Source organism: Thunnus albacares, chromosome 23 (genome assembly GCF_914725855.1).
Source record: "Thunnus albacares chromosome 23, fThuAlb1.1, whole genome shotgun sequence".
Lineage (NCBI taxonomy): Eukaryota > Metazoa > Chordata > Actinopteri > Scombriformes > Scombridae > Thunnus > Thunnus albacares.
This window is the reverse complement of record NC_058128.1, coordinates 25,491,778-25,506,952: the sequence shown is the minus strand read 5'-3', so window position 1 is coordinate 25,506,952 and position 15,175 is coordinate 25,491,778. Positions and strand designations below refer to the sequence as shown.

At 40.0% G+C, this 15,175-nt stretch overlaps 1 protein-coding gene across 1 annotated transcript in view; it reads left to right on the top strand.

Annotated features, from left to right (window-relative positions):
• The first annotated feature begins 2,129 nt into the window (after positions 1-2,129).
• Positions 2,130-15,175, top strand: part of arhgef39 (Rho guanine nucleotide exchange factor (GEF) 39) — a 106,886-nt gene continuing 93,840 nt past the window's right edge. Inside the window, exons 1-3 of the mRNA XM_044343815.1 lie at positions 2,130-2,233; positions 8,555-8,726; positions 11,548-11,642. Coding sequence (XP_044199750.1) covers positions 8,577-8,726; positions 11,548-11,642 — 245 coding nt within the window. The 5' untranslated portion in view covers positions 2,130-2,233; positions 8,555-8,576. The remainder of the gene's footprint in view (positions 2,234-8,554; positions 8,727-11,547; positions 11,643-15,175) is intronic.

The following is a 15,175-nucleotide window of genomic DNA, read 5'->3' as shown; positions in this document are numbered from 1 at the left end:
GAACAAAATGAGTGAATGAATAAATAAATAAATAACTTCTTAACTAAACGCTAAGCTTTTAAATAAAAGAGTTCAGTCCAATACAGGAGTGACCATGAATAAAATGGGGATTTACTTCAGTATTTTTTGTAAAAGTCCCTCACAGTTCTGCTATTTTATGTTTCCTGAACACATACAAGTGATGCGAGTGTGAAAAGACACTTGATGGAACCGTCTTTTGAGAGTCTGTTTCCGTCTGTTGGACATTCTTTGACATGCAGCTGAGTTAAGCTTGACAGTTAGCCTGCCATGGAGCAGGCTAGTTCTGCTGACTACGTTACCATGGTTACTGAGCTGGGACTCATATAAGCCGCAGTGATAGAACGGAACTCTCACTTAAATTAGCGAGGTTTAACGAAATAAGCCAGACTACCCCGTTAGCCAGCTTGATGGAACACCCCCCAACAACCAGCAAACAAGCTAGACTCTCCGTAAAATCCAGGTAAGAAATAACACAACAAAACGTTTCACAAAAGTAAAACCATGCACAAATTGTTCAATTTACCCTGCAAAGCCATCCCAAATGTATTGTCCTTTCCCTCAAATCCACATACAGTCACACGAGCAGACGATAGTTTACCTGCACAGGTAAACAAAGGAACAAAGGCTCAGAGCGCGCCACAAGCGCTCCAAACTTTACACATATGGCATTAATAAGGTTCAAAATTATCTTACACTGACTTAAATAAACATGTAATAATGTCCAAAACATATACATTTTAATTAAGATACAAGACTGACTTTAGCAACATGATAAATTCACTTGGCATGACAAAAATCTTTTTTTTTTTGCTCTGGTTTGCTTACTCTCTCTCCATGTGCATGAGTCCAAGATGGATTGAGTAATGTGAACTATAGTTTCTTAATTGTGGTCACGTGATTACTTTTGTTTATGGTTACCTAGATAAAAGGGGTGGCTCATTTTACCCACTGGTTCGACTTACCCTGTCCTCCCTTACTGTAACTCAGTTACAGTAAAATACAGTGTATCGTGTGATTTGATTATATGAGTGGATGTGGTATTCATATTACATATATTGAATCAACTGAGATACCACAGGCTATCCAGTGCCACATGTACATCTCTACAAGTAGAGATGAGATATTGGATTCCAGCAGTCCTCCTCCTGACTTGTATCCTGTCTTGCAGCAGGACTTGACCTCTATCAGCACTAGATGTCAGTGTTCTCACTGCTCTGTAGAGCTGCAAGCAACATGAACTGCAGCCTGGGATACACTCCAGAAAAATGCATCTTATTTTTTCACTTGAAAGTCTTCTGTCCTTGTGGATTTCATGCTATAGCCTCTTGCATCACGGCCTGATTACTGAGGGCATCACTTTTATCTCATAATGAGCTGCAAACTGCTGTGCAGCGTTTTCTTATATCAACCAGTGCACCATTTCTAACCACTTGTTGCCAGTTCTGTTGTATCTTTAATTAGTAGTAAAGAGTAAAATTTATTGAAGAATAAGTTAGAGAAGGAAACAGAAAGAAAACAACAAAAAATGAAAAACAAAAGGTTATTCAACTGTTTTAATCTCAAGCAGAGCTGATTTACCAGAATCCAAGGGCCCCCAAAAGATCCACTGTGTCTGTGAATCAACTGGGTCGTGCTGATTTAATTGAAAATTGGACAAAATATAAGGAACAATGCACTCCAGTACAACCAACACCCACTGTGACCTCAATAATAAACATAAAGTAGAATTATCACCTTTCTGACCATGTCAACAAAAACTAAAATATACGAGCTTTGTAAAAGTAGAATTTATGGCAGAGCTGTTGTATTGGATTCCATTAGATTGCACAGGAGTTCCTAATAAAGTGCGCTGCTCACTGAGTGTACATGGCAAATAAAACAACTATAGTGGGTGGGGTTGTGCTGGGGAATATGGACTCTATCTGGACTATTTCCAAACTCCTGTCTGACAAAGAACTTTGCTGAAGGAAATGTAACATAGTTGAGTGTCTGTTACTGAGAGGTTTATTCCAGTTATCAATAGGCTATCTGCTGTGTATGTCGGCATGTTAAACGGAGGTCAGGGTGTCGCTGTATCAGTCCAGGGAGGTATTTCCTGTTAATGTTTTGGTGTGGAGCAGCCAATCAGCCTGCGCGTCAACATCGCAGCCCGGAAGAAGGAAGCTGAATCCGAAAAGAGCGCCTTGATTAAAAGTGGAGACGTTACCTGAAGGTAAGCTTCTTATCACAGCAACACACGGTTTAAAACATTTTATGTAAATACAAGAGCGCTTTCCTTCTTACAGGGAAAAGCGTTACTGTAACTTTTCAGAGGTTTTGTTAGTGTAGGATTCAAGCGACAAAAATATAACGTTAATAGTTACTTTTTGCTGCGACATTGTTACATACACTATGTAGCATGAAAGTATTTTATTAAAAGTTTTTTATTCTCTTAACGTTAGTAGTGCTGCAGCTGTAGCCTTATTCTGGGCATGATAAGCGGGTTAGACAGATAAATGTTACTGGAAAATGTCAGTAACCTAATGTTAAAATGTCGACGTAAACAGTTACTAGCAGGTTGTGGGACTGTAGCGTAACTATAACCTGGGACCGTCCTGTCATGAAAAATATGATGGCTACAGTGTACACTGGAAGGACCCTGAACGTTTTACCTGAACATTAAAGTGAAACGTAGAAGTAAGCCTAATCAATGGCAAAACAACTGAATATGATCCCTAATTTACCAAAGCCACGCCTTAAATGCTGCTCATGCTTTTTGAACTGTCCCTGCATTCATTGTTACGGTGTTTAACCCCTGAATGAAGTAGGCTATGTAAAACTGTTTTTTAAAAATATTTTCCATGTTACCTTAAAATTCTGTCAGACCTGTCAATCAATTTGTGAGAGTGACAGAAGTTCCAAGTCTGTGATTCAAGTTAAATTGCTGGAGGATTCCATAACTGTATTATGGCTTGTGCTTTTAAGTATGCTTATAATCAATGGTGGCAAAATTACTAATATCTTTGACTTAAGTAAATGTAGCAATACCATAATGAACATGAATACTCATTATTGTGGACACGTAAGCATAATTTTAATGTGGTCAAGGTGGAGCTAATTTTAACAATTTATGTCTGCTAGTCTAATCTATAACAATGCATATTTTATAAATTGATCATATGTTTTACATATAAAATATTGATCAGAAAAATAAGTTGCACTATAGCTGTGCAATAAATGTAGTGGTGTAAGGACAATATTTATCTCTGAAATGTAGTGGAAAAGAAGCACAAGGTAGCATAAAATGGAAATACTAAAGTGAAGAATCAAATCTAATCTAATACAGTATATAGTAATGATAATAATAATAAAGACTATAAATATATCATGAAAAGTGACCCTAATGGTGTAATATTTGCAAGACAAACTCAACGCAAGATTTATTTAGTAGCTATTCTGGACCTTTTGATCATCCTCCTCCAGTTTAGTTTTAATAAATATCAACCAGAGCGAAGTAGCTATGTTTCCAGCTAAATGTTAGTCCTGTATCCGACAAGGATGAATTCCACACTCAAATCCTGCAATTGAAACAGAGTATCTTAGTATCTAGTTGTATTAGCTTAAACAACCACTCCACACCATCTTGTTTTTAGTTCATCTTAAAATGACACTTTATGAGAATGGTGTTAAATCATGGAAGCAGTAACATGTTTCCATGCTACAGTAACCTGTGTTTAATATGGGAGTCAGCCAGGCATCTTAGGAAGGTTTCTATTGATTGAATGAGTATGGCATGCCTGCCGTAACCCAGATGTAATGTTTACACATGTTGAACAAAAGCCATTGAGTTGAGGTGAAGAATTCTTTCAGCATACACACAGGGGCAGTGGAGTTTTCATCTTAAGACACAGGCTTTATGTGAAACTCCAGCAGTGTGTAGTTTGTTGGGTGGTAGCTCAGCCCATCATCCAGTCACAGTCAGGCTCATCCTGTGAGTGTGTCCCTGTGGGAGAGGTGTACCCTGGTTGCCCACTATAGGGGTTAATTGCTGATAAAGCTCTGCTCTCTGCCCACTCCTCACTCCGTTAATGCAAAGGAGATAACACCAATGAGGGACTGCAGGGAGGACACTTTATGACCGTAGGCCAGCTGGGGGAGGGTTTGATGATAGTAGTAGGGAGTGACCAGTGACTGGTGTAAGACTGCATCTAATGGTTATTTTCATTATGGATTTTATTTTATATAAAGATAGACATAAAGCTGTAGAATTGGAAAAAAGACAAATGTTTATCAAACTTTACCAGAGCCCAAAGTGACATCTTTTGCTTATTTTGTCTGACCAACAGTCCAAAACCCCAAACATATTCAATCAAGAATCAGATTCTGTAGGGCTGTAGTCTCCTGGTCGACTGGTTGATTAGTTGGTCGATATGCCCTTGTCTGACCAATTTCTGATTGGTCGGACGAGAGCATATGCCCCCCCCATAAATCGATTAGTTGACGATTATGTACGATTTCAGTCGACCAAGATTTTCTTTGGTTGACTACAGCCCTAAAATTCTCACATTTGAGTGTTCCAGTTTTGAAGAGCTACAAACACTTTTATCTTCCGATGCAGTCAGGCAACATGACATACAAACAAATTCTTATGTCCAGAAAGAATAACTAAAAGTTATAATTTAATCACTGATTTATCGGATCACAACCTAACCCTACATGTGAGAAAACTGACTAAAAATAGATTTAAGCTAGTGATCCTCCAGTGCATACCCCAAGCTAAGCAAGAAGAATTTGTCAGTGAAATTAACATCTTGACATATTATAATGCTCTGTTCCCTTCTTGAAACTAAACTTTGTGCTTATAAAAGAGTCAAAACAAGTGCTATAGTGGAGTAGCAGTTCATATAAAAAGTAAATCACAGCAAACTATTTATATTTACATAATTTCTAGGGCTGTAGTCTCCTGGTCGACTGGTCGATTAGTTGGTCGATATGCTCTCATCCGACTAAATTCTCATTGATTGAATAACTGCTGTGTTACTTTCATAAGGAGAAAAGTGCTACATCAGCAGCCTTCCAGGATTAATCCATTATGTCCTGCAGCAGGAGGAACAGACTAACAATTACCTGTGAAAACGGGTGTGTATTCAGAACATCCCGCGACTAATCGATTAGTTGATGATTATGTACGATTTCAGTCGACCAAGATTTTCTTTGGTTGACTACAGACCTAGAAATTAACAGCTTGAACTGGGATGATGCACTGTCCTCTGATGATCTGGACTATGGCTGTGATACTTTCACTCACAGAATCAACTCTGTGAGGGAAATATTTAATGTTAGGATACAGATAAAATCTAAAAATAAAAACCACTGTGGTTTAATGGTTTACCATGGTTTAATGAAAATTTGTGGGAACTAATGAAATCTAGAGATGCTGCACTAAGGAAGGCAGTTAAAACTAGAAGAGACACTGACATGCTGAATGGTTTAAGGAACAAAGTTATCCAAGAGCTAAGAGAAGCTAAATCTTGTTTTTATCTCAAGATACTGTATGAGGCAAAAGGCAACAGTAAATTGATCTGGAAAAACACTGATAATCTCATAGGTATGGAGCCAAAATTTTTATATTTTTATATTTTAAACTCAAAGTACAGGGAAAGTTAATTGAAGATCATCTTACTGTTGCTTCTGTTTTTAATATTTTTTTCTTGAGTCTGTACATGAGCTAGGAAAAAAATGACGAAAAAGAAACCGCATATTGTTCCTATAGATGCTACAGTCCAGGTTTTTGAGCTGGTAGAGGCTAATGAGTTACAAGTAAACAAAATCATCAGCTCTTTAAAAAGCTCCAAAAGTAGAGATGCTTTCCAATTCGACACCATGTTTGTCAAATCACACAAAGATATTTTAACTCCCCCCATTGCTCATTTAATTAACTTAATTAACTTGTCTTTTAAATACAGCTCCTTTGCTGATGACTGGACATGTGCCATTGTCACGTCTGTTTTTAAATCTGGAGACCGCGTTGAAGCCAGTAACTACAGACCAATAAGTACACTGCCAGTTCTCTCAAAGGTTGCTGAGAAAGTTGTCATTGAACAACTGACAGCATTTCTTAATACAAGCAATTTTGGTCTACATTAGGCTTGCCACGGTGGTCGATGTTACCGGTGTTGGGACATACACCGATTACATTACTTGCCCACCGCCCATACCATAGTTTTGCTTTTTTCTATAGAAACAAACCCATTTATATAATTTTTGCTTATCAGCGCCCACGTTCATCAAATAAAAAAACTCCAATTTGAAAAGTATCAAGTGTGTTATCAATACTTAGTCAGACGAGGGAAGCTACAATTGTAAACTGACAGTGTCTTCTCCAGGAGCATCTGCAGCAGCAGCAGAGTCGCGGGACAGAGTGTTCTCCGTCCCGCTGATGTAAACAAATGTAACATTAGCTGTTAGCGAGCAGCTGCTCTCATGTCTCTCTGGGTCTCGGTGCTTGTTTTTGGCAGCAACTCTTCTGCTCTCTGCCTGCTCAGCCTGCTCTTGGTGTGTCTCTCTCCGGCTGGCAGGCGACTTGCTCTGGTTCTGGTTCTGGTTCTAAGTGGTAGTCGTCCTCTGGCTTGTCCCTGTCTGGGTGCACCGCAGCCCGGCTGTACACGGAGGACAGAGGACAACCTGCTGACAGCAGCCTGAAGCCAGCTGTCACTAACTCACAAACAAAGGACAGCAGCTACACTGAACAAAAAATCTAATGTTAAAGATCAAAGTAAGGGCTCTACAGATGAGCGTCATTGACGAATATCTTATTTTGTAAAGTGTCTGATGTAACTGATAACACTGGTGTTGTCACGAATTTCTTAGTCGGTGGGAAAATTTCCTCAATGTGGCATCCCTAGTCTACACTGTATGCAATTTGGCTTCAGAGCAAATCATTCCACTGAAACTGCTACCTTGCACTTAATAGAGCAAATTAAATCAAGACTTGATAAAGGAGGAGTAGTTGGTGCTGTATTTTTAGATCTGCATAAAGCATTCGACACAATCATGATGTTAATATCGAAACTCTATAAATGTAACTTCTCATCTAGAGCACTGGCATGGATGTCTTCATATTTATCTAATAGGAGACAATGTGTTAAAGTTTGTGACGCACTGTCCAATAACAGGAAGTGCACAATGGGTGTTCCACAAGGGTCAGTGTTAGGTCCCCTGTTATTTAGCCTAAATATTAATGATCTCCCTCAGCAGTGTGATGATATAGAACTGCAAATGTATGCAGATGGCACTGTTGTGTACACACATGCAAAAGCTGCAACAGCTGAGTTAGCAGCAGGTAAGCTAACAATTAGCCTACGTTGGAAAGCATCACACATCAGCTTCATCAACCATGTCTGAGTGCAAATGTAAACAAGACAAAAGGTATGTTTTTCTCTAAAATCATGGTACAACCTTCTAAAGTGGATATTCTCAACATAGTCACTGGTTAAATATCTTGGTGTGACACTGGATCCAAATTAGAACTTTAAGAACACACTTTTAAGCACACTGCATAAAAGCCACAACTCAGGGGAATGCCCTACCTGATGATATGAGGAGCTGCAGTTCCATCAGTACATTTAAAACCAAATTAAAAAGTCTGCTAAAAGCTACTCAGCTCTGTAACCACTGACTCTACATTTATCTCATGGTCTTCTCATGAACACAAATAATCTTGCTTTTAATTTGACAAACTTACATTATCAATTTATAGTTGACATTGTGGTGTATGTGATGTGCTATTGTGTGTAGCTTTGTATTTTGTATTATGTGTCCCGTGTGTTTTTTGCTTTGTACTGTTTATATGTTTTAATTGTGACCTGCCGAAGGGACTGTAGATGAAAATTAGCTAACTCTGGTACAGTACATCAAATGATAACATTTATGTTTAACACTGTACATGGTCCCAATAAATAAATAAGACATTATCTTACATAATCTGACCCTTAGTGTAAACCATAGGCTGTTTAAAAATATGGACATAATTACTGACGTCACTCGTTGGTTTCTGAGGAGCGGTTTTGAAGCTCAAAGTGAGCCGCTCCGGCCTTCGCCATCTTAGCAGTGCATGACGCTGCCTAACTCCCAGCCAATCAAAAATGGGCAAAGAGGCGGGCCGAATGGCTGAAACAAGTCACCTAGCGGCTGGTGGACCTGTCACTCAAAGCAGCCACGTCTTTCATTATGCATAACTTTACGGCTTAATAAAACTTAAATGGGTGAGTTATATAAAAATTCACCCCCCGCACAGTTGTCATGAAAGGGAAAATTATCTATAGAGACCAAAACCGTTTTTTGTACCAGGCTGTAAACATGTTTATCTCTGCTGTAAAGTTGGGCATTTTAACATGGGGGTCTATGGGGAATGACTTGCTTTTGGAGCCTCAAGTGGGTATTCAAGGAACTGCAGTTTTTGGCACTTCTTCCTCGGCTTCATTTTACAGCCCCAGAGGTTGCCGCTTGGTGTAAACCTGTCTGTAACCTGGTCTGTTTGCTTATGTCTCTGCAGTGATCTCCTCGATACTTTGACCATGAGTTTCTCCCCTTGTCCATCCGGCCCACTTGGGTGTAGCAGTATCCAGGAGCAGAGGGAACGCTGGGAGAGAAAACGCAGCCGAACTGCAAGAGAGTTGGTGCAGACGGAACAACGTTACTGCCAACAGCTGGAGCTAGTCACCACTGTACGTACTGTAGCAGTCAGGAACACTGATTTAACCTGGTGGACACTCAAAGAAGTTACAATGTATGAACTAAAGGCCTAAAAAGTGTCAGTGTCATAAATCCAACACTGAGAGACAGTGTTAATGGCATGCAGTGTTTCCCCTATGATTTTTTTTCAGCAGCGGTGCTGTTGTGCAAACGCAGAGCCCACGGTGCCAGGAACTGTATGTGCACACACCACCAGTGGCTACCGTAGAATTGTTCCACATAGGTTTATTCTTGTTCAGAGAGTCATGTGTGTTAATTTATGAGGAGCTTTTGACACCAGAAAGGCTCTGGAGGCCCAGATAGCTTTAATTGTAATAAATAGAATTAAAAAAAAAATAGAATAAATAAACAGAATGAAATGGCTCAACACATGAAGTGTACACTATTTTTATTGAATATAGATATAAATAGATAATATCACTAACTAACACATTAGATAACAAAACATAGAATATAATAACTGTCACTACACTACAACAACACTAAGAAGCCTCAGTGGCATAGGTAACATCCTAGTTTCCGTTTGTCATGATTATTATGTACAGTGAAATTTCACCAGCAGGCGTTCATCATTAAGCAGCGCCGCTATTGAAAACATATAGGGATAACACTGGCATGCCTTCCCCTCCTCTGGCTAGAAGTGATTGAGAATAAATGTAGACTAGGCAGGGTTAACAGTGACACTCTCTGTCATTCCATCACTACTGCTATTGCTGGGTTTCAGACATTAGTCTGCTTGTCTTTGGATATTAAATTAATCCCTAAATGTTACATCCTGCAGCTAGAAGAACCATTCCTTGTGGTCTGGGTTTACCTCTTCTGAAGGGCTTGGTTCATTACAAAAAAATTTCTCACACCATTTACATCTAGCCATGCAGATAACTGTGGCTCTATTTGTCCAGGTTTTCACATATCTGTAGAGATTGCCACAATGTATTGTGGCATACACATGGTGTACAGGCTTGCTTGAAATAAAGAGTGTCACTAGTAACACCAGAAGAATTTATTACACTTTTATGGAATGAAACATTCAGCTTCAAGAAAAACAACTAGTGCTGTGACATCAAACAAAAGTCCATGTATTTAATGTGTTAGGAAATTGCTTAAGCTCAGTGTTTCCCCTATAATAGTACAGGCCTGATGGGCCGCCAGGCCAACGAGAACCTCTGCCAGGCCAAAAAATATTTTTTTAAATGCCAAAAATAACGCCAAGTATCCATTCATTCGGAAATCAATAGTGTTTGGGAGCCTCTGAGCAGCGCTGTTTCGAAATGCGAGTCAACGTCTGTGTCGTTGCCATGGAAACCGTAGCTCCTTTTAAGTAAAAGGGCAGTACGTAAGCGAGTGAGTGGTTAAGCAAGAGAGCGAGCGTCAGAAAAGTGACGGTGAATGTGAGCGGAGCAGAGGAAAAAGTTAGCAGTGAGGCTGTATTCATACCAAATCTTGTGGTGCGGCGTTCAGCCGCGGGGTCAAGTGGAGGTGTGTGGAGGTGTGGGCGTGTTTATTTGTCCTCCGGAACGTAACTGCTGTGAAACAATCAGAAAATAATGTTTTATTGATCTGATTCACCGGCATTCTCGCTACCAGCTCTCCCTCTCTTCATTCATTCTCTAGCTTGCTCGACCACTGCTCTCTCTCTCTCTCTCTCTCTCTCTCTCTCTCTCTCTCTCTCTCTCTCTCTCTCTCTCTCTCTCTCTATATATATATATATATATATATATATATATATATATATATATATATATATATATATATATATATATAATAAAAAAAGCTGCAGACCATTTATCTTATATATCAGTTATGTTTCATATTGTATTTCAGTGGAGTAAGGACAACAGTGAATAGTCTGGCACACAGTACAGTGTTTCCCCTAGGTTGACTGCTTTGGCCTGTTTCACACATTTTTCCGTTCTCTATCTCTCTGTTTAGTGTCTGCAGGTTAGGCATTCACCATAACTGCCCCCCTATGCACTGCCCCCTAGGCAACGACACAAAAGTTAACTCACGTTTCAGAACAGTGCTACACAGAGGCTCCCAATGCTGTTGATTTCCGAATGAATGGATATTTGGTGTTATTTTTGGCATTAAAAAAATATTTTTTTGGCCTGGTGGGGTTTCTCGTTGGCCTGATGGCCCGCCAAGCTTGTACAATTATAGGTGCAAAAATATAGTGCAGTATATTGGAGCAAGAGACTGAAAATTGTACCCCTTTTTCTATTCATTCAATCTAGAATTGGGTCTGAATCAAGAATTGATTCTCAATCAAATTGGACACCAAAGAATCCAAATTGAATTTTGAAATCCCCAAAGATTCCACCTCCAACTGCAGCCCAATTTCTGCACAGTTACTCACCCTCCACCCGTTCACTCCAATTAGGAGACATTTTAGGCCTAATGCACATTCAATTTGCTAATCCCATTTTCACTTCAAATAACTTGAGACCAGCACAGCTGTTGCTTTATTGTGATAACAACATCCCTCTGTACTTGTGTCTCATGTGAGCCATGCAGAGCTACAGTGCCATGTAATGCTTACAGTCAGTCTGGGCTGTACGGCAAAAACCATCAACCTCTGTCCCTGATGTGTGATCTTGTATGTTTAGTACAGTCTGGTGTTGGTATTTCAATTGCCATCAGTGTTGGAGAATAATTTAGATGTCAGTAGTAAAAGCACTTCCACTTTGCATTCATCAAAGGCATATCCAATCAGAGACAGAACAGATTTAGCTTGATTATATATGCTAAGAAAAAATTTAATTTTGTCTCCTTCTGCTCTCTTGTTTCTCATAGTACTTTGTGGAGATCTTGAAGGCCAAAGCAACCCTGAGGCAGGACATTAGAGAAAGCATCTTCAGTTCAATTAAAGCCATTCATTCAGTAAACCAGTAAGTATCCTCTGAATAATTGAAAGAATATCTGTGCTTTGAAGAGGATGGTGAGAGACTGTAAAAGGGATGAGGATTGGTAGTTTGTCTCTTACATAAGAATGCAGTCAAGATAAACTCCTAGTTTATTTAAGTCTAGTCCTTATCTTCACCATTAGCGGGAGTCAACGATTTTGTGTTGCAGTGTAGATGTTCTGTTTCCCTCATGGAAACAGAACAGAACATTGTATATCAAGTATAATTACTCCAGGTGATATTGCCCATGAATAGCATTCTTTTTACCATGGAAAATTCATGAATTCTCATTGCCTACCTGAGCTGCTGTTTATGAGCTCAGGGAACACGGTGAAGTCAGGGCTGAGAGAAGCTGATCTCTCCACATGTCTATATGTCAGATTAGGGCTGTGCGATTAATTGAATTTTACGTTACATTATGATTTTGGCTTCCAACGATTATGACAATAAGATAATTGAGATAAAACGATTATTGTTTATTATTGTCATTTTGTAATGATGCTCTCGTTTTGTCTTGTGTTGCAAACCTAGCCAACCTCTTTCCTTACCAGCGGTGCGCTTTCGCCCCTAAATGTGTCCGACAGGTGTTGAGCATCTCTGTCCACAGACTAACCTGCCTTCACCAGGCTAACTGACAGCTGAAATTTACTGAACCAAAATAGTTTGCATGTTGGCTCCACGTGAAGAAACCAACAGCGTTTGTACTTATTGATTCATTGGTTTTATTTCCTCGCCCACTGTAGTGAGTGAATCTGCCTGTAGTGAAACTGGGACTAAGCGGTGCTTCATCCGCATGCTCCACTTCACTCAGCTGCCTGACAGACCTGCTGCTTCTTCCCACATTAACCTGACTAACAAACCGGGGCTTGGTGCTCCGGTTGGATCCAAACGGAGAGCCGGGGCTAACGTTACCTGGGAGGCTAGCAGAGGCTAACTTGCTGTGCTTTCCTCTGGTCATGCTGCTGCTAACGCTCCGCTAGCCTTCCAGGTAGCCCTGGCCCTCCGTTTGGTTCCAACTGGTGCACCGAGCCCCAGTTTGTTTTTCAGTTTAAAGTGGGAAGAAGCAGCGAGTCTGTCGTTCAGCTGAGTGAAGCGAAGCCTGCGGAGGAAACACTGAGACCGTCAGCATGTAATAGTCCGTGGAGGTGCTGCGGTGTTCAGCTGCACAGATAGGAAACCTTTCGGCTGACTGGATGTACCACTCTGTTTGAAAAAAACCTTTTCTTCTTCTTCTTTTTGGTTTATAACAGTGGTTGGAAACCAGTGTATTAGGTGCATTACTGCCACCCTCTTCTTTGGACTGTGGACCAAAGATTAAATCCTACACATTAAACCTATCTGTCTAATAAACTCTAGGGCTGTAGTCTCCTGGTTGCCTGGTCGATTAGTTGGTCGATATGCTCTTGTCCGACCAAATCCTCATTGGTCGAATAATTGCCATGTTACTTTCATAAGGAGAAAAGTGCTACATCAACAGCCTTCCAGGATTAATCCATTATTTCCTGCGGCAGGAGGGACAGACTAACAAATTACCTGTGTATTCAAAACACCCACGTTGTTTTCAGAACTTTGAGCTCGCCCAACCTAACGGAGACTGCTAGGTCTAACTGTACTCAATGTTTACCGCGCGTTTACTGAATGTACTGAACGTTTTCTGAATCAGTGTTTCTCCTAAAGAAGAACAAGAACAACAAGAACTCCTGCCAGGCCAAAAAATAATTTTTTATGTCAAAAATAAAGCCAAATATGCATTCGGAAATCAATAGCCTTTGGGAGTCTCTATGCGGCGCTGTTCCGGTACATGAGTCAACCTCTGTGTCGTTGCCTGGGAAACTATTGGTAGCGTAACTCTGTTAAGGAGTAAGGCATTGTATAGTATGTTTGCGTAGCATGTGGAAAAGAGTGAGCTGCAGGAAAGTGACTATGGATGCGAGTGAAGCAGAGGAAAAGGTTAGTAGTAAGTTGTCAGTCTGGCAGTAAATGTACAGTACTCCAGTGTAACAGTTAATAAATTCTAAAAAGTCAAGTCTGTTGTTTCCCCAAGTGCTGGAAAACTAATCAATTAGTTGATGATTATGTACGATTTCAGTCGACCAAGATTTTCTTTGGTTGACTATAGCCCTAATAAACTACTGCTGCACCCACTTGGCAGGTTCATTAAAGTTTTAATGCTGAGCTCCTGAACTCCAGTCTTCCTAAGTTTTTCCCTCAAATATTTTCTTTCTTGATCATTAGCACAATCTATGATTGCATGTGTAATAGTCTCCTCAGCCAGGTGGAAAAAAATATGTGCAAATATTGGCATTGGCATTCAGCAAAAATGAGTCAAAAAGTAATCATGTTAAATAATTGTGATCTCAATATTGACAAAAATAATCTTGATAATGATTTTTGCCATAATCGAGCAGCCCTATGTCAGATTGATCTGGCTGTTGAGATGCTACAAAATCTCAACTGATTGTTTTTTTTTAAAGCTGATACCAAAACTGATACTTCTGTTTTTGAGTGTTAAGTGTGTTTAAGTGTCCAAACTTTGATTATTTCTGTGTTAAAAACAACTATATTTAGTCCTCCCTGGATTATGTTCTGGCAAATTTAAATCCTCATTGACATCCACTATTCTGTCACTCTGCATTGTCTCCACTGCATTGCTTAACTAGTATATCAAATTACTGTGAGGTACCATCTGGCATGTCAGTGAACGTGGACTTTTGGGGGAGACTGAAGTCACTGTTAGCGGAGATTCAGACTGAAAACAGCCCTGCGTTAAAATAATGCAAATGGTGGGGGCACTAGTGAGCCAGCAGTGGAGTAGGACTCGTTGTGCCAAGCTCCTGCCTAACTTTCCTAAAACTATATTTTCATTGCAAATATAATTTTTTAACATAAATGAGATACCCTGGAGCAAGTAAATTGAACTATATATGGTACTTCAGTGGTGACGAAGATCCTTAAATATAAGTACAATGTTCCCTCAAGCATTAGGCCTAATGCCTCCATGGCATAACAGTTTGCTGTGACCAGCCGCCCATTCCATGGCTAGAGTTGAACTTAAAATAGAGGTGGCTAATTTGAGAGAGACGAATGAAGACATGAAAGGGAGGATGTGGAAATGCAGTGTTCATATTGTGGGTGTCGCAGAAGAACCCACTTCAAGCTCCACAGCTTCAATCTCTAAACTACTACTACGGGTCATTGTTGGCAAACACTCCCCAATGTTTTATATTATTACTGTTAGGCCAACATCAGGGCATTGGCATAATGGATGAGTGACATAGACAACTCCGATACCCCTAAATGGCTAATCCTGAAGAATACATCCTGTGGGTCTACCTCCTTACCAACTCTATTGTGCTTTGAACTCCAACTGGTAAAGGCCATTTCCCATTGTACACTAACCCTAATGTTGCATGGTCGATTTGGAACCAATTTAGGAGGACATTTGCTGTCTGTAGTGTCTCCCATTCTGCTCCGATAGTTAAAGGCCACAAGTTTACCCCTTCAATACTAGAGGGAGC